Source organism: Stegodyphus dumicola, chromosome 1 (assembly GCF_044657685.1).
Source record: "Stegodyphus dumicola isolate Sdum_Otavi_A_Nest chromosome 1, ASM4465768v1".
In the NCBI taxonomy this organism is placed as follows: domain Eukaryota; kingdom Metazoa; phylum Arthropoda; class Arachnida; order Araneae; family Eresidae; genus Stegodyphus; species Stegodyphus dumicola.
In genome coordinates, this window is record NC_140768.1 from 98,085,975 (window position 1) to 98,101,903 (window position 15,929).

The window sequence follows — 15,929 nt, forward strand, 5'->3', positions numbered from 1 at the left end:
AGGTATGTAGTTCACGTGTGATATACGCGATATTCTTTGGTTTTGTTGCGTAGCGTTTTTTTCAGCTGTGTTGCCACTATTAAAGTTCCAACCCTCATATCATCAGTCATTGAATCTTTGTGATTATCCCACAATCTCGGGCTCGGAAACATGTAGTCAGCACTATAGCGAATAGTAGACGAATTCGTATTGCTGTACAGTTCAATGCTGCTTCAGCAAGCATACATTCCCACTGGTTGTTGTCTTCGAGCAAGCCGAGTGTAAGGCATGCATCTTTATACATTGTATACTGTTGTCCATTCACTTTACGTATACAGTCAAAAGTCTTTAATCCGGACTCGTCGGGACTTCGGCGATTCCGGATTATCGATTTTTCCGGATTATAGATCATCAGTCTAAATCTGGCAAGATGGCATGCAGAAATTATAAAATTAAAAATATGAAACCGTAATTTATAAAATAATGAGCAATTATGATCTAAAGGGTATCAAAATTTACAAAAAAAGAAGCTTAATATTTATTTGTTTACTTTATTAAACATTTCTTTCAACGCGCGCATGCGTACCTTACACATAGCCGAAATTAGAAAATTGCAACCAGAAAACTATTTGATTTGTATTCGTGATATTTATAATGACGAGGAATTTGATTTAAATCATATCAAAGACGGAGTACATCGAGATTAAATACTACATTTAATAAGGAATTATATGTCGAATAAAATAAAAACATCTGCCCTGAAGATAACGATAGTGGTGACAGATCAACTTCCAGTTCATTGCGCGCAGCGATGTTCCCCCCCCCCCACCTCATCATGTTGATGATCGTGTCAGGATGCACTATCTTCCAGGCGAACAGTTGTTTCGTCCTGTATAGTAGGTCATATGCAGGCTGGTGGTGGTGAGGTGGACTGCCTATGTACGATGATGGTAGAATGACAGAGTTACCAATTTCTGCAGTGCCTGCGTTGTGGACAATAGCGTCTCACAAGTGAATGTATTCTTTCGCACGCAGCTTTTGTTGATTACGATCAATGCACAAACAATAATCTGTGGCACAAAACTCTGTGGGGAGTGAGAGAGACAGGAGACCGGATTCGGTCTCATCCTTACTCCGTGCTGTTTACTGGGTGAGAAGTGACACCTGTAGACGCCTGGCGGAAACAACTGATCAAGTGATAATTGATGAGTTATCGACCAGGGTTAAAAATTATTAAATTACTAATATCGCTATTAAAAAATAGGGGTTGGTGGTAGAAGGGTGAAAATTTAGGGTTGTATGTATTTTTTAATGCCACATCATAAACAAATAAGAATAAAAAATTTAAAAAAAAAAATTAGGGTGGACCACCCTTATGAAATGTAATCATGTATGAAAAATAGATTACAGCCGATTCTCTGACCTACCAAATAAACATATAAAATTTCATAAAAAACGGTCAAGCCGTTTCAGAGGAGTATTGTTACAAACACTGTGACACGAGAATTTTATATATTAGATATCCTTTAAACTTATATTTGGCATTATATTAAACTTATATTAATATCAGTAATTCAAGCTGTTTATTTTTTATTAGATATAAACATATTTATTTGAAAAATATTAATCTTTCATAGCTTCTACACTCATTAGAAGGTGCTTTAGGAATTAAAGCCGAATTGTAATTGTGTTTGACCTTTCTTTATATTTGATTACTAATTTTTTTAATATGTACTAATAATTTCTGATAATATTTCATTCAGACAACCATCAATATTTGCTGCCAGATTGATGTTGAAGGTGATCTCGGGAGTGGTATTGAAAATATGCTTTTTGATGCCCTCTAGCATCAGAATTTTTTAATGCTGTGCAGCTATTTTTATATTGTAGAATACATAATAAATAATTATGTAAAATATATTATTTAATAGTCATAGTTTTCAAGCTATATACATATGCATCCCAAAAAAGAAATATTAAGCTTTAATGGGTTAATAGAATAATAATGGGCTTGTTTTAAGAAATAGAAAGATAGGATTGTTTATTGTTTTTCAATTTTCTTAAATTTTGACACTTTAATGAACTTTATTTTGAAATATTTTTAATAATTACAATTAATTGGTAATATTTTTTCAGCTGTCAAATTTAGAACCTCCTCATCTAAATCCTCCTTCTGGTCCTGTTGGTGCATCATCTCATGGTCCACCATCTCTAGGAGGTCCAGTTGGGCCATATCCACCTCCTACAACAATGCCTATAGGAAATCATTCAGGTTATGTTCATCCTCCAAATCAACTGCCTGCATTCCCATCACTTCAAAGCCCTCCACAGTTACAACCTACTGTTGAGCAGCCACCTGGACCAGTTTTTCCATTGGTAAATCAACAAGGTAAAATAGTTATCTTAGCTGATCAAAACCTTTTTCATTTTGTGAACTGTAATTAATGACAGATTAGGAGACTAGTAATTTGGGAGTGTATTTTCTGCAGCATTTGAATACTTACCCCCAATATCGTACGGCCTTTTGTATTATAATATGCTTTTATTAATTTAAACCTTCAAAGCTTTCCCCCCCCTCAAATTTGTAACTGCCTTCTGAGAGATTTTTATGCATTTTGCCAAAGCTATTTTTTTCTGCATATTCATATTTTATGTTGTAGATAAGTCAGATTGTCAAACATTCCTTTTGACAAACTAATAAGCTTTATTTTTTTTTTTTTTTTTACATTTTGATTATTAAAAATGTTTAGCATAATAACCAAAATATAAACTTTTTTATCAGTATGAACAAATATATATACACTAATGAGCCAAAACATTATGGCCATTACTATATTTTTCAATGAATTTGTCTGGATGACTTGAAAGGAATGTGGATTAAGTGGGAATGGTTTTTAACTGCTTCTTGGAGAAGGTAAAGAATCATTCTTGCAATTACTTTTGCGATTGATGGGAAAGGCTGCTGATCTAAACAAATTTGATGGAGGGCAGATTGTAGCAGCCTGAAGACTCGAAATGAGCATTTCTGAAACTGCATGACTAATAGGTTGTTTGTAAACTGCCAATGTTAGTATTTATACTAAGTGTATAAATGATGGTGAAACCAGCAATAAATACCAAGGTGAAGTCCACACATCATTTAAGAAAGATGTTGTAGACTGTCCCGCTTGGTTCAGCAAAATCTGCACCAGACAGTGGCTTGGCTGACAGCCCAATACAGTGCAGATCCAAGTGCAAGTGTTTCAGAGCACGCAGTTCAGCTGACACCGTTGAATATGGGACTGTGCAGTAGATGTCCCATTCATCTGCCTCTGTTGAGCAAGCTTCATTATCAGCTGTTACACCTATGTGGGCCGAGAAATATTGAGACTGCATCATAAGTGAAAGACAGTTGCCTGGTGAGATAAATCATGATTTCTCATTCATCATGTTGATGATCGTGTCAGGATGCACTATCTTCCAGGCGAACAGTTGTTTCGTCCTGTACAGTAGGTCATATGCAGGCTGGTGGTGGTATTATGCTTCATGCACAGCTGTAAGGCCCTTAATTCTGGTAGAACAGATCATACAAGCTGCAAACTATCTGAACATAATTGCACACGAGTTGCACCCTTACATGGCATCCGTTTTCCCAACTGAAAATGGAATTATCCTGGAGGGCAATGTCGCATGTCACAAGGCTCAAATTGTGTTGGAGTGGTTGACCTAACTCATCGTATCTTAATCAATGGAATTCATTTCGAATGTCATGGAGTGGAAACTCAGAAATCAAACATCACTATGTCAATATATCTATACTTGACCGCTGCTTAGATATTTGATGCAATCTGTTTACATTTATCTACGAAGAACTTGTGGCATAGGTATCATTGCACCGTGATTAATATAGTGAAAATGTACTTATTACTGTTATTTATTGTTACTTGAAGATATTTGTCACCGTTTAAAGATATGCTTTGTAGCACAACTTCAGCAGTCAACTCTAACTTTTCAATATTCATTAACCCTTGCTTTTACATAGGAAATAATTTGCTCTAAATTTCAGGGGGTACATATAGTTTGTTTAAATGTGCCACATTGAGGCTTTGTAATAATTTTTATATTTACTTTTGTAAAATAAGCTGACTTCTGTGTTATAAAAGTATTAATGAAAGTTGATGATATTTTTATTTGAAAATGTATCTTTTATTTGTATTCTTTTTTTTAGCGTCTAGTGTTCCTTCAAGACCTCCAGTTGTTGCCAGTCATAATCTTCCACAGCAGCCATCAAGGCCTACGGCTACTGCAACTGCTGCACCTGTAAAGAAAAATGTTATTACATCACAACCTAGGCCACATGGTAGGAGGAAAAATGTTTTGGGTCATTTTCTGTAAATAATAACATAATCAGGGGGTTCCCCCTTTTTTTCCTTCTTTTTCTGCTAATGTGAAATGCAAAGTAATGTTTATTTTTTATGTTTAGTTCCACATAGTATATTAGTATAGACTACCTTTTTGGGAGGATAAAAGCAATGCTTAATATAACTTTATCAAAAAAGATTTATCAAACTGATGTTATTAAAAATAGTATATTCAGCTTACCAAGTAGTGGACTTTAAACATGTCAAAGTTGTGAACTCTTTGCTTTCTATAAACAGCTGCCATCATTTTGTGGAAATATGTAATGCAAGCTGCAAAAGTCTCCTCCCCCAGGGTTCGTAGCGGTCCTTATAAGTGCTTATAAGTCCTTATATTTGAAAATAAAATATAAAGGCTCTTATAGGTGCTTACTTTTTCTTTAAAGCCCTTATTTTTTTGTTTTTAGTGCTTATTTTTTGCTTTTAGTGCTTTTTTTTAAATGAACGCGCAATTTTTCCCCGTACCAAAGCCGAAACTAAATAAACAACTTTTCTTCCTAATATGGAATGTCAGATTGTGAATCATACTCCCGGAAATAGCTTTTCCCCCTTTCTCTGCATTAACATAACCTCTGGTGTGCGCGGAGAGTACAGACAGGTGCCCGTCGTTCTGTTGGTCAAAGAATTGCGAAAGCAATAGAAAATTCCGGTACATTTGGCATTCGTTTCCTCCCACCCAAATATTACACGCATTTGAATTTCTATCAAGATCTTAATAATTTGGATTCTCGTTCCGCTTGGTCAGTTCATATTCCTGTTTATTGTGATATTATGATCGTTATGCTTATATTATGAGCATATGTATTAATGTTTATAATAACATAGTTGCAGTAACTGCTGAAGTATAGTAAACTTCCAAAAATGGTTGTGTTTTAACGCAGATTAGCTTTCTAATGAATAATATTTGGAATGGCGTAAATAAAGGGAAAGTAATCGAATAGTCAAAATAATTTCATTTTTTTGGCCAATACATTATACAGTACGAAGGTTGGGAGGTTCTGCCCTTTCTCCGCAAAATCTCGAATATTGAAACTGTTACAGTTCGTTGCAAAAGAAGCTTTTTTTGGTCAGTCACTTTCCAATCTGGATTGAATAGGACTAAATGTTTTGCGGTCTACCAACCCAAGCGAAGAATGATTCTATTCCCGAAATTTAACGCAGTCTGTTGAAAATTAGAATGAAAAACACCCCAAGTCTCTTTCTTTTCCTTGATTTAGTTCTTTATTCTCCCAATATCGGCAGCTGTTGAATCCGATTGCGTAATATCATGTAGAGAAGAATTACGGCGCACATATTGCGCAATAACATTTGCGATATTTTGCAGAGGTAATTAATTTTGATGTTCGGTCCGAGATTTGTTTATGAACACTTAAAAGAGTTTTACTGTGCTTGCTAAGCAGAATATTTTTCTGTTCCGTTGGTTTGTTTTTATATGATGCACATATTGAAGTATCAAAAGCATTTATTTAGTGAAAAAATCTAAAGAACGGCTACAGTCAGCCCCCCCCCTGCTCCTCTTTTTCAAGTTACGCTCGACTGTCCGAATATTCGCCAATTTTCACGTATGTGGGTAGTTAAGCTTTTACTGTTAAAGGATGACTGCATGAAGCAAATTTCTGTCTTCTGATTTCAGAAATGTTCCTCTTTTTTTACTTAAATTACTTTGCTTGCATTATCTGTTAAGGGAAAACTGATATACGATGAAAATTTAGAAAATGTTCAGAATTTAGATTTAAATGAGTTAAATATCAATATGAGTGGAAAAATAAATTGCATTTATTATTAAGTTCCAAGCGAATAGAATAAATATGCCTTATTATTATTTATTTCCTCTATTTTGAACTGAAATGTCATCATTAAATCTTGTAATATAGTTTAGTTTTTTTTCTCTTATTGTAAACTAGTTCTGTAAATTGAACTGTTATTTAAAATTTAAAAAAAAGTAATTATTTTCCATGGTTGAGGTTCCCCCTTTCTTGCTTATTCTCTTGTCCCCCATGCTTATTCTCTCTTAATAAATACTGCATTTCTCATATTTTAAATTACGAGTCTAATTTTTGAAGTTATGCAGTTGTGTATAATGTAATTAGACAGGTGCTTATTTTTTTCTTAAAATGTGCTTGAAAAGTGCTTATAGGTGCTTATTTTTTGAACTAAAATGTGGCTATGAACCCTGTCCCCCTTGCCAACAGAGATTTCACTTTTGGGATTATTGCAGTATCTTCCTGTCCTTTACTATTAAGTGGCTTTTCACACAGGAAAGAAAGAAACTGCATTGTAACAAACCTTTGCCAAACACAGAGGTTATGTCATTAATACACTGTGCGTATGACAAAAATGTGTTCCGCAAAGTTATCTTTTTATGAAAAAAATGCCTTTAATTAATAAGTAAAACTAGACAAATGTTGATTGAAAAGATTTTTATTACTGCTTAATAAGTGCAAGATGCAATTATTTTTTAAAAAGGTAATTTTTGCTTGTGACATAGCTCTGTATAAGTTATATGGTAAAGAGTGCAAAACTTCCAGTGCATCATGTAAATTATTTCTTTTTTCATGCTTTGAGTCAGTCTCTATTGCAAAATCACCCAGCTCCTGTGCCTTTTTTAGCAATACATATGCTGTATGTAAGTTAAAGGCAATTTTATCTTCTTCATTATAACTGTCAGCTGTATTTTAAGATCATCCAATTCTTTGTCATTTCTTGATTTATTCTTTAATTTCTTCTTCCGTATGTGAAAATCCTTCACTGCCACTTGCTTTTTTTTTTTTTTTTTTTTTTTTTTTTGTGCAGTTTCTTTGACTTCATTTTCAGTTAATGGAAATTCTTTAAATTACTTATGATCAAAGATAACAGTAATAAGCATTCAGTGTTGATAGTTTATTATTGAACTATGTATGAATGAAATTCTAGCGTTGGACAACTTTAATAGAACATGCATATGTGAAAGTATATTCTCCAGATCCGCACTTGGACAAGTGAAGTACAACAAATCAAGAGGTTATGAAAATAAATAAACTGACAACTTCAATTTTTACCGAATTCAGTATTTATTGTTTCATGAGAAAATGAAAAAGTAAAACTGAACTGTTATTTATTTCAAAATGAGTAAGACAATTTGTACAAAAGCATTACTTGAAATGCTTGTTAAAGCATCGTGTTCTAAAAGTATGGAATATTCCCTATAGTACTCAATCTCATCTTATGAGATAATCTTTATAAAGGCCAAAATTCATTAGGATCACTAGTGGAGATTCATTAGATCACTTAATGAAGTTTTGCCATGCCCATTTCTGAATGAGAAGTATTTTGATTTTAAATAATGAGTCGATTTGAGTTGATTAAATGCTAGTGAAGAAACAAAATTGGTTTAGTTTTACTTTCTATGCTAACTGTAATTTTTTATCTGTTGTGCAATTTGAGGTGCTGTTCCAGTGTCAACTACAAGCGTAACTACACCCGTTTGTCAGGCTCCAGTGCCAACTCAAGCTCCTCCTGTTCCTTCCGAGCCATCACCTAATTCCCCAAGCACACCACCTAAGTTGACTCCTGCAGCAGAACTTCGAGCCAGGACTCCACAAATCCCTACACCTCCTTTAGACCCTGCACCACCTCCATTGCTGTCGAAACCTCGTGAACGAAATTCTGAAGCAGAGCATACGTCTTCTAATGCATACACTTCTAACAGAGCACCTGAACTTACGGCACAGCCAGGTAAGTGGATATGTAGGAATTTCATCTTATGTATTAAATGGTGTTTTAAAATTCTGTATTTTATTAATAAAATTGTAAAATTCTTACGTTACACTAACCTATTATGAGTTATAATTTGATCTCTACAGTAACTTTTTCTTCTCGTATTCCTCACCAGCTAGCAAATTACCTTTTACAATTATATAAGCAGAGGATTTGGAATCATAGAGAAGGAGCTTCTGGCACTTCAAGCAAGATTTGTATAGTCCTTAAAAGTCCCTTTTTTTTTTTTTTTTTTTTTAAATATTGATTTTTGGTCTTTAAAATTCCTTAATTTCAGACAAAATCAGCAGTTCTCAATTTTAATAATCTGAAATTTCTGTCTGTTTTTACAACTGCCATTTTGAGTGTGAATTAGCATTTTGGAATATATTTGGCAGTTCCCTGAAAATGTGGTTTTCCTTTGAATGGGTTAAGGGGTTATAATTTGTTCCTATTTCTCATATAAATGGTGTGGTGCTCAAGTATCTGGGCAAAAAGTGAAACCTAAGTATTTCGAATTTATTTCATTTTTTCTAAGGAAGAACCGTTGAACAACTTTTCGTTTATGGAGATGTGAATTCATTTATTAAACGGTTGTAAATTTGGTGACTTATCAACATTTTGGCAATTTTAAGATCACTTTCTATAGAAAATTTTTTATTTGGAGACATGGAAGAAAATTTTCCACGATTTTCTCTCCCCTTCACCCCTCCGTTTGAACAATATAACATTAATAAATTTCATTAAAGAACAGATGGAGGACAAAATAATGCGAACACCTGTGAAAAAGTATGACTTATTTCACACCTGCAGTACAGCCGTGCCACCTGCAACAGAAGTATGTCACCTAGTGAGCATGAAGAAGAAGGTATCAGTCTCTCAACAGCAGTCACCTGCGTTGCATGCTTCGATCGAACTGTCTGTGAGAAGTTTAAATGCCAGACCTGTCACAGTTTCAAAGAATTATGATAGTTGGAGCACGTTTAAGTAGAATATCAGTTACGGAAACAGCAAACCTTGTTGGGTGTGCAAGAAGTAGGATATCAGCCGTTATGACAGCGTACACAAAAGAGAGTAAAACGACGTCTTCAAAGCACAGCAGTGGCCGAAAGTCAAAGCTGGTCTTGAAGCGCAAGTCCCAGAAAGCACAAGCAATCATTATCTGAGATAACATCTGTAATGAAGAGTCATCTCCAGCACCCCCTTTCAACAAAAACTGTCAAAAGCGAACTTCATGCTGCAAACATTTATGGCAGAGTGACAGTTCATAAACCCTTGGTGACAGCAACTAATGCTTTTAAGCAATGCCAGTGGTGCAGAGATCACAAAGGCTGACCCTCACAGCAGTGGCAAAAGGCAATATGGTCAGATGAATCGTCTATCACCCTATTTCAGACGACCTGATGTTTTTATGTCTGGAGAACGCCCAAAGAAAGGTTTCATCCTGATTGCCTCTTGCCGACTGTGAAGCATGGGAGTGGCGCCATTATGGGGTATAGAGTGTGATATCTTGGCGCAGTCTTGGGCCACTTGTTATTCTGCTTGGGAAGATCACATCCAATCACTATCTAAGCATTCTAGGGGATCATGTCCATCCTTTTGTCCAGACTGTATTCCCTGGGGAACGACCGCTTTTTCAACATGACAACATCCCTATCCACACTGCTAGGTGTATTCAAGTATGGTTCGAATAGCAAGACGATGTAATTGAACATCTTGCTTGCCCTCCTCAGTCTCCAGACTTGAATATAATGAACATTTATGGGCATATTTTGAGTCCAAACTTCGTTCCCGATTTCCACCTCCATTGAGACTTTTGGAATTAGAGACCACTCTGCAGGAGGAGTGGCTTAATATTCCTTTAAATATTGTCCATGACTTTTATGCATCTATCCCACGTCGCATTCAATCTGTATTTCAGTCAAAGGGGGGTCCAATCCCCTATTAATAAAGATGTTCCATTATTTCACAGGTGTTCGTATTATTTTGCCCCCCATCTGTAAATATACTGAAATTATATTTAAGAAATAACCTTTTTTGTATTATTTATTTTTCTCTGTCATGTTATAAAAAGACATTGCTCTCTCAATTTTTGCAACTTGCAATATTGCAAAATTTGAATCTGAAAAATAAAACTAGATAATAAATGCTATAAAAGCATAGTTTATGAAACAATTATTAACAAAAGCAAAATAGCTATGCAATTAATTAAAAAGTCTTTTATTTTTATTTATTTTTCATGGTAAAGGGTTTTTCCCATGTCTCAGAATGTTCTGAATTCTCAGAGTGTACATCAGTTTTCTCTATATAATTACTTTTGCACTTTTTCCCTGTAATTTTTCTTTCTTTCCTTCCTCCCCACTTCCTCCAAAATATTTCTGGCTGTTGTCTGTTACAGAATTGGTAGGATATTTTTTTTTTTTTTTTTTTTTTTTTTTTTTTTTTTCCATATTTTAGATATTGCAACTTAAAGAATTTAGAAGGATTTGAAGGCAAGATTGGTAAACCCACGATTCTAGAATTTTTCAGAAAAATGTGACAAAGTAAAAAATGCCCTCATGGTATTAGCATATAATGGATATATTTTACAGAAAGTTTTTGAAGAATTTTTGGTAGAACAATGAAAACATAATATTTTAATATTTTACTTCTGATACTAGAAGTTTTTCTTAAAATGTTTCATTTTCCCTTTATTTACTCTTCTTTTCACTAGACAGAATCAAAAATTTTAAAAATGCTTCTAATCTGAACACATGGACAGAACTGAAAATTTAAAAGATTTAGTACGTCACACATAGGGCTGGCACTAGGCATTTTAAATTGGGACACTTGACTGCTTGACAGTTTTGTTTTCATACAAAATAAATGAAAGGCTATGCTTGTGTTCTCTCGGAAGAAAATTATTGATATCTAATTATTAAAAAATACATTGGTAATGTTGTTGAAACGAAGGGTGGGATGTCAAAATTTAACTTCAAGCGAAAAAATTGTTCCAAAAACGTATCCAAGGAAAAAATGGAATGTTTCGAGTGTTGTAAAAGTAAGATCTTTTAATGTTAAAAGAATGAAGTCAATTGCAAAATCATTAAAATGCTTGGTTTCAGCTGCAAACAAAGTGATTAATGCTGACTTGAATCTTAAAAGAGCAGAAAAACATAATATGCATTGTCTTTTGCCATGGCATTTCGTCGAGTGCAACATTCTTTGTGAGAAACATTTATCCAGACAAAATGTCATGATGAATCTTGGATGTACTTTAATGACTACAATAAAAGGGGTTTCATTTATTATCATGAAAGAGAAGAAAAAGATTTTAAAACAGGGTTTAAGTAATCTAAAGAAAGTTTTTCTAAGGGATTTATGATTGTTGCTTGTTTTTCGTATAATGTTAATATATTGTATGGATCAGCTCTGAGCTCCACATATTATCAAAAAACATGTTTTATAGCCAATTTTCAAATATGAAATACCTTCTTCTTGCTTACAAAGTGATTGGAAAAAACGTAACACAAAACGGATATTAAGGTTGTATCCCTACTCAATCTCCTGAATATTCAGTGTATTTTTCCACATTTGAACTTCTAAAAAGTGGATTGTCCGAACTTTGACCGACAGCCCCTCGTTTTAGACTTTGGAAAGCTGTTCAAGAGTAATAGGATAAAATACCTCTTCCGCTACTACAAAAGGCTTTATATTATCTTGGAAATTACAGCATGTAAAGACAGTGAAGAATAATTGTTATTAAATAGAGCATTTAAAACATAAAAATATTAGGTAAAATATTTCTGTAATTACAATTAAATTTGTCTAAAAATGTGCAAACAGCCTATGTAGTCTAGTATCTACAATATATGAAGTATTCAGTAAATATTGCTATCAGTTTTATTTCCATAAAATTTTAAGCATGTACTTCCACGCACATTATATCACAAAACTATCATTAACAAATGTCAATTAACTATATTGCCTTCAAAAACTCAGCTAATTTTTTCTACCTGTAATAATTTTTGTGTGTGATTAAGGATAAAAAAGTAGTCTATGTGGTTTCTTCAATAATTTGTTTAAAAATGAAGAAAAGAAATTAATGAATACAAATATGTAATCCTAATTTGGAGATCTAAACAATTGATCTGATTGTTGTATTTCATATATTACAATGATAAATTGAATTTAAAAGCTGTTTTAAAATTAGCAAGGGCTAAATTTTAAATAAATCAACTATGTTTATCAAACTAAATAATATAATCCGATCTTAATATAAGAGGAAAATCTTATATGTAAGTCAGAGTTTTTATATGTAAGTCATGTTTTTATATGTAATCTTATATGTAAGTCAGGTAGTAAAGAAAGAAGCAGTCATTGAAAAAAACACTAAGTTAGACATTTAAATTGAAAGAATGCTGAAAATACAGGTGTCCTACAAGGGGTCTCTCAGTTTGGAATCTACACAACATTGTAATAGAAAAAGAAAGGTAAAAGAGTAGCAAAATTTTTTCATACTACGTGAGCAAAATTATTTAAAAATTTCCTGAAGGCAGATGATTAGAAGTATAAAATCTTTTTATTTACAAAATGCATATTGAATAATTTTACTGTTTCATAGTGCATAACAGTAAAATGATGTATATATCAGGTTCTGCTGAGCCAATTGATGAAAATTAACTCGCATTTTTCATGTCTCAAAAGCCTGACTTTGACTTTGCATATGGCATTATTTTAATATTAGTATTCCGACTCAAATTTGGACTTTTCTGATCCCCCCCCCCAATTTTTTGACTCATATTATGCATAATTATTAAATTTTGCAAAGTTTGGTGAGAAACTTACTGAGAAATTTTTAATTTGTCTTGTCGCACTAGTTTGTGCCAAGAATAATTCACTTGGCGATACTCTTAATTTTATGGTATCTGATTTTCCCATTTACTGTGCATAAGTGGAATAAAAGATGCGTTGTTCATTCCTTCAAATAATTTTAACAAAATGCGTAAAACCATATTTGGTGTTATTATTGCTTATACAAAATATGCCAAATTTCAAAAAACGTTAATATATAAATTCACATATATCTCTGAAAATAAATAATTATAATTTTTTGTTGGTACGCCTAGAAATACATCTATTTTAATATGGTAGCAAAAATTTTATAGGTTATAAATCAAAATATTTATAAAAATTACTAAAAAATACAAATTTTTGAAAACAAATCCAAAAATGTATGCGAATTTTATTTCGATTGAACTCAAATTTTGAATTGTGAAAGAAGGAATCCATTATGTGTAGTAAAAAAGAAATATTAATAAATATATACCAGATTCAAATAACATCAAAGCTAAAATGTTGAGCAATTCTCCCCCCCCCAAAAAAAATAATCTACTCATGTAATTTTTACAAAACTACATTTTAATCTAATTTGAGTCGTAGAATGAAATGGGGGGGCAGATATGTCATTTCAGAATGTTTTAAAATTAAAAAAACAGAGTGATCCTAAATGAATTTTGGACTTTAATACATCCCCCCTCCCCGAAAAAAAAGGGTAAAGAATACATAAAAACTTAAGAATGACAGAAATAACAGTGATGCCAGATGCATAATACATAATAATACAACAAAACAAGGATGCCATTAAAACTGCACATAACATCGATTAAATGCTCAATTCTCAAAACAGAAAAAGTCCAATTTTGTGTCAAAATACTTATGTTAGAAAAATGCTGCATATAAATTTAATTATATATCCTAAGTTGCACTTTCGAGACATGAAAATTACAACTTAAATTTAATCAATCGGCCCAGTAGAATTGGAGATACATAACTGTCCCCCCTTTTTTAATGTAAGGTGTACCTATATAAATACCTCTTGATTTGATTATATGGTAATAATTCTTTAGTAATTATCATGTACTGTTTATTTATTTATTGTATTTGTATAGTGGCATTCCTGCATTAATATATAATTTATTAGGTCTGCCTAATTACACAGTTGGGAATCAAGCTCCAGCTGTTACTCCTTCTGTAACTAATGGGGAAAAGAAAATGGAACAGAAGCCTTCTCCTATATCATCTACTCCTACCACAAAAAAGGTAATTGCTTCAGTATGACACTTTAGATTATTTCCTCTGGCTAAGTTATATAAAAATTAATATTTTCTTTAGTGTTTTTGTTTCCTAAAATAAAAGTGTTCTGTTTGAAAACTTCAAAAATATCTGCAATGTATTGAAACATACTGGACAGCATTATCTACTTCAAAATAAATTTGGAGTACTTCAATATCTTTCTACCTTTCGTAGGTCCGGAAATTGGCCATTCATCAAAATCTTTGTTTCTTAGTTTAATAAGGGTTGATGATTTAACATATCCCTTATCCCTTAAACCCTTATCACATTACGATATTTGTTGCCGGAACAAAACGTTTGCAGCAACAGTTCTGAGAAACGGCCTTTGGCGAAATAGGGTTACCATCTTCACTTGGTAAACAGGCTGAAAGCCAAACAAGAATCAGTTATCGCTCAGATTGGCGAAAGTGACGTTTGCTTCTTCTGTGTTGTTTTGTATCGCTCAAACTCTTTTCATTTTAAACTTTATTGTTAGTAATGGAAGATAATAGAAAGGTGATTGCTATCAGGATAATCACTTTGATCTCTTTTTCTGGCACTTCAAATAACAGATAAACATGCTTCTGGTTATAGTAATCAATTACATCAGTAATAGCCAAATTCTGTATACACTAAAAATAGTTTAAAACGTGTGCTGGATAAGTCTATTTATCAGACATTATCTATGTGTATTTTCTGTTGTGTGCATTGCAATGAAAATTTGATGGCTCACTGGAAAATTTGTGACCTGGTGACCACCTTCTGACCTTGACTAACTTTATGGCTCATAATTACTGTTTTGTCCATTCAAACAAACAAACAAACAAAAAAGACCTTTTATGACAAAAGTCTATATGGCTGATATTTACATCCTCACAGCCAGCAGATACTATTCAGCAAAATGAAGATCAAATAAAGCATATGAGTACATGAGCAATCAAACATGTGCGAGTTGTTTACTGTCCCATAGAACATTCGGTAATATACTTAAAACACATTAATTATACCAACTCTAGAAATTAGGTGTGCACATCATGAGTTTGTTTTATGTGATTACGGCAAAGCCTTGAGGGATATCTGCCTAACAGGAGGGATCTCTTTGTAAAAGATTTTTTTAAACTGGCTCGTATACCAGTTACAAATGGGGAAAACCAATTTGTAGCCCATGTAGCCAGCCCGTTAGCGGCATTCTAACCTGAGACAGAACTACCAGTGTTCAACGACGCTTCGGCCACTAGTAGGCCCGTGCACTTAATTGGAAAGTACAATTCATTATGTAAACAGCTATGAAGGTGATAATCAGTTGTGCACTGTTTTAAGTAATCAAATGTTATAAATGCACAGTTACATTTCTTATTATTTATTAGTCATGTTTATATTACGTAGATCATACATATGATATAATTATGAATTAACCCAATAACAAAATGTGTACACTCTTTAGTACTCAAATACTCATCAATTATTTTTCAACTGATTATTACATACCCATAATAATTTGCAAAGAACTGATAACTATAGTTGCTGCCAATTACATAATCATTATCTGAATTAAAATCAACTTCAAATAAACTTCTTGGCAATGTTCATTTTTGTATTTATACATACATATACATACACATCTAATAAGTCATATATTTACATACAGATAGAGAGATGCGATGGTTTAGAAGTTGTTAATATATATTTATTAGTATTAATGTAATGAATAAGATTTATATTAAT

The 15,929-nt window shown here is 33.0% G+C and overlaps 1 protein-coding gene across 12 annotated transcripts in view; it reads left to right on the plus strand.

The window, feature by feature from the left end:
* The window catches only part of LOC118185892 (bromodomain-containing protein 3-like), a 219,197-nt gene that overhangs the window by 147,944 nt on the left and 55,324 nt on the right, over positions 1–15,929 (plus strand). For 11 of the 12 annotated variants that reach the window (XM_085817949.1, XM_085817948.1, XM_085817962.1 and 8 more), the window contains 4 exons: positions 2,116–2,368; positions 4,187–4,318; positions 7,800–8,090; positions 14,074–14,192. In XM_085817949.1, the coding sequence (XP_085674075.1) occupies positions 2,116–2,368; positions 4,187–4,318; positions 7,800–8,090; positions 14,074–14,192 (795 nt within the window). The remainder of the gene's footprint in view (positions 1–2,115; positions 2,369–4,186; positions 4,319–7,799; positions 8,091–14,073; positions 14,193–15,929) is intronic. The other variant, XM_085817974.1, reaches the window with a different exon arrangement.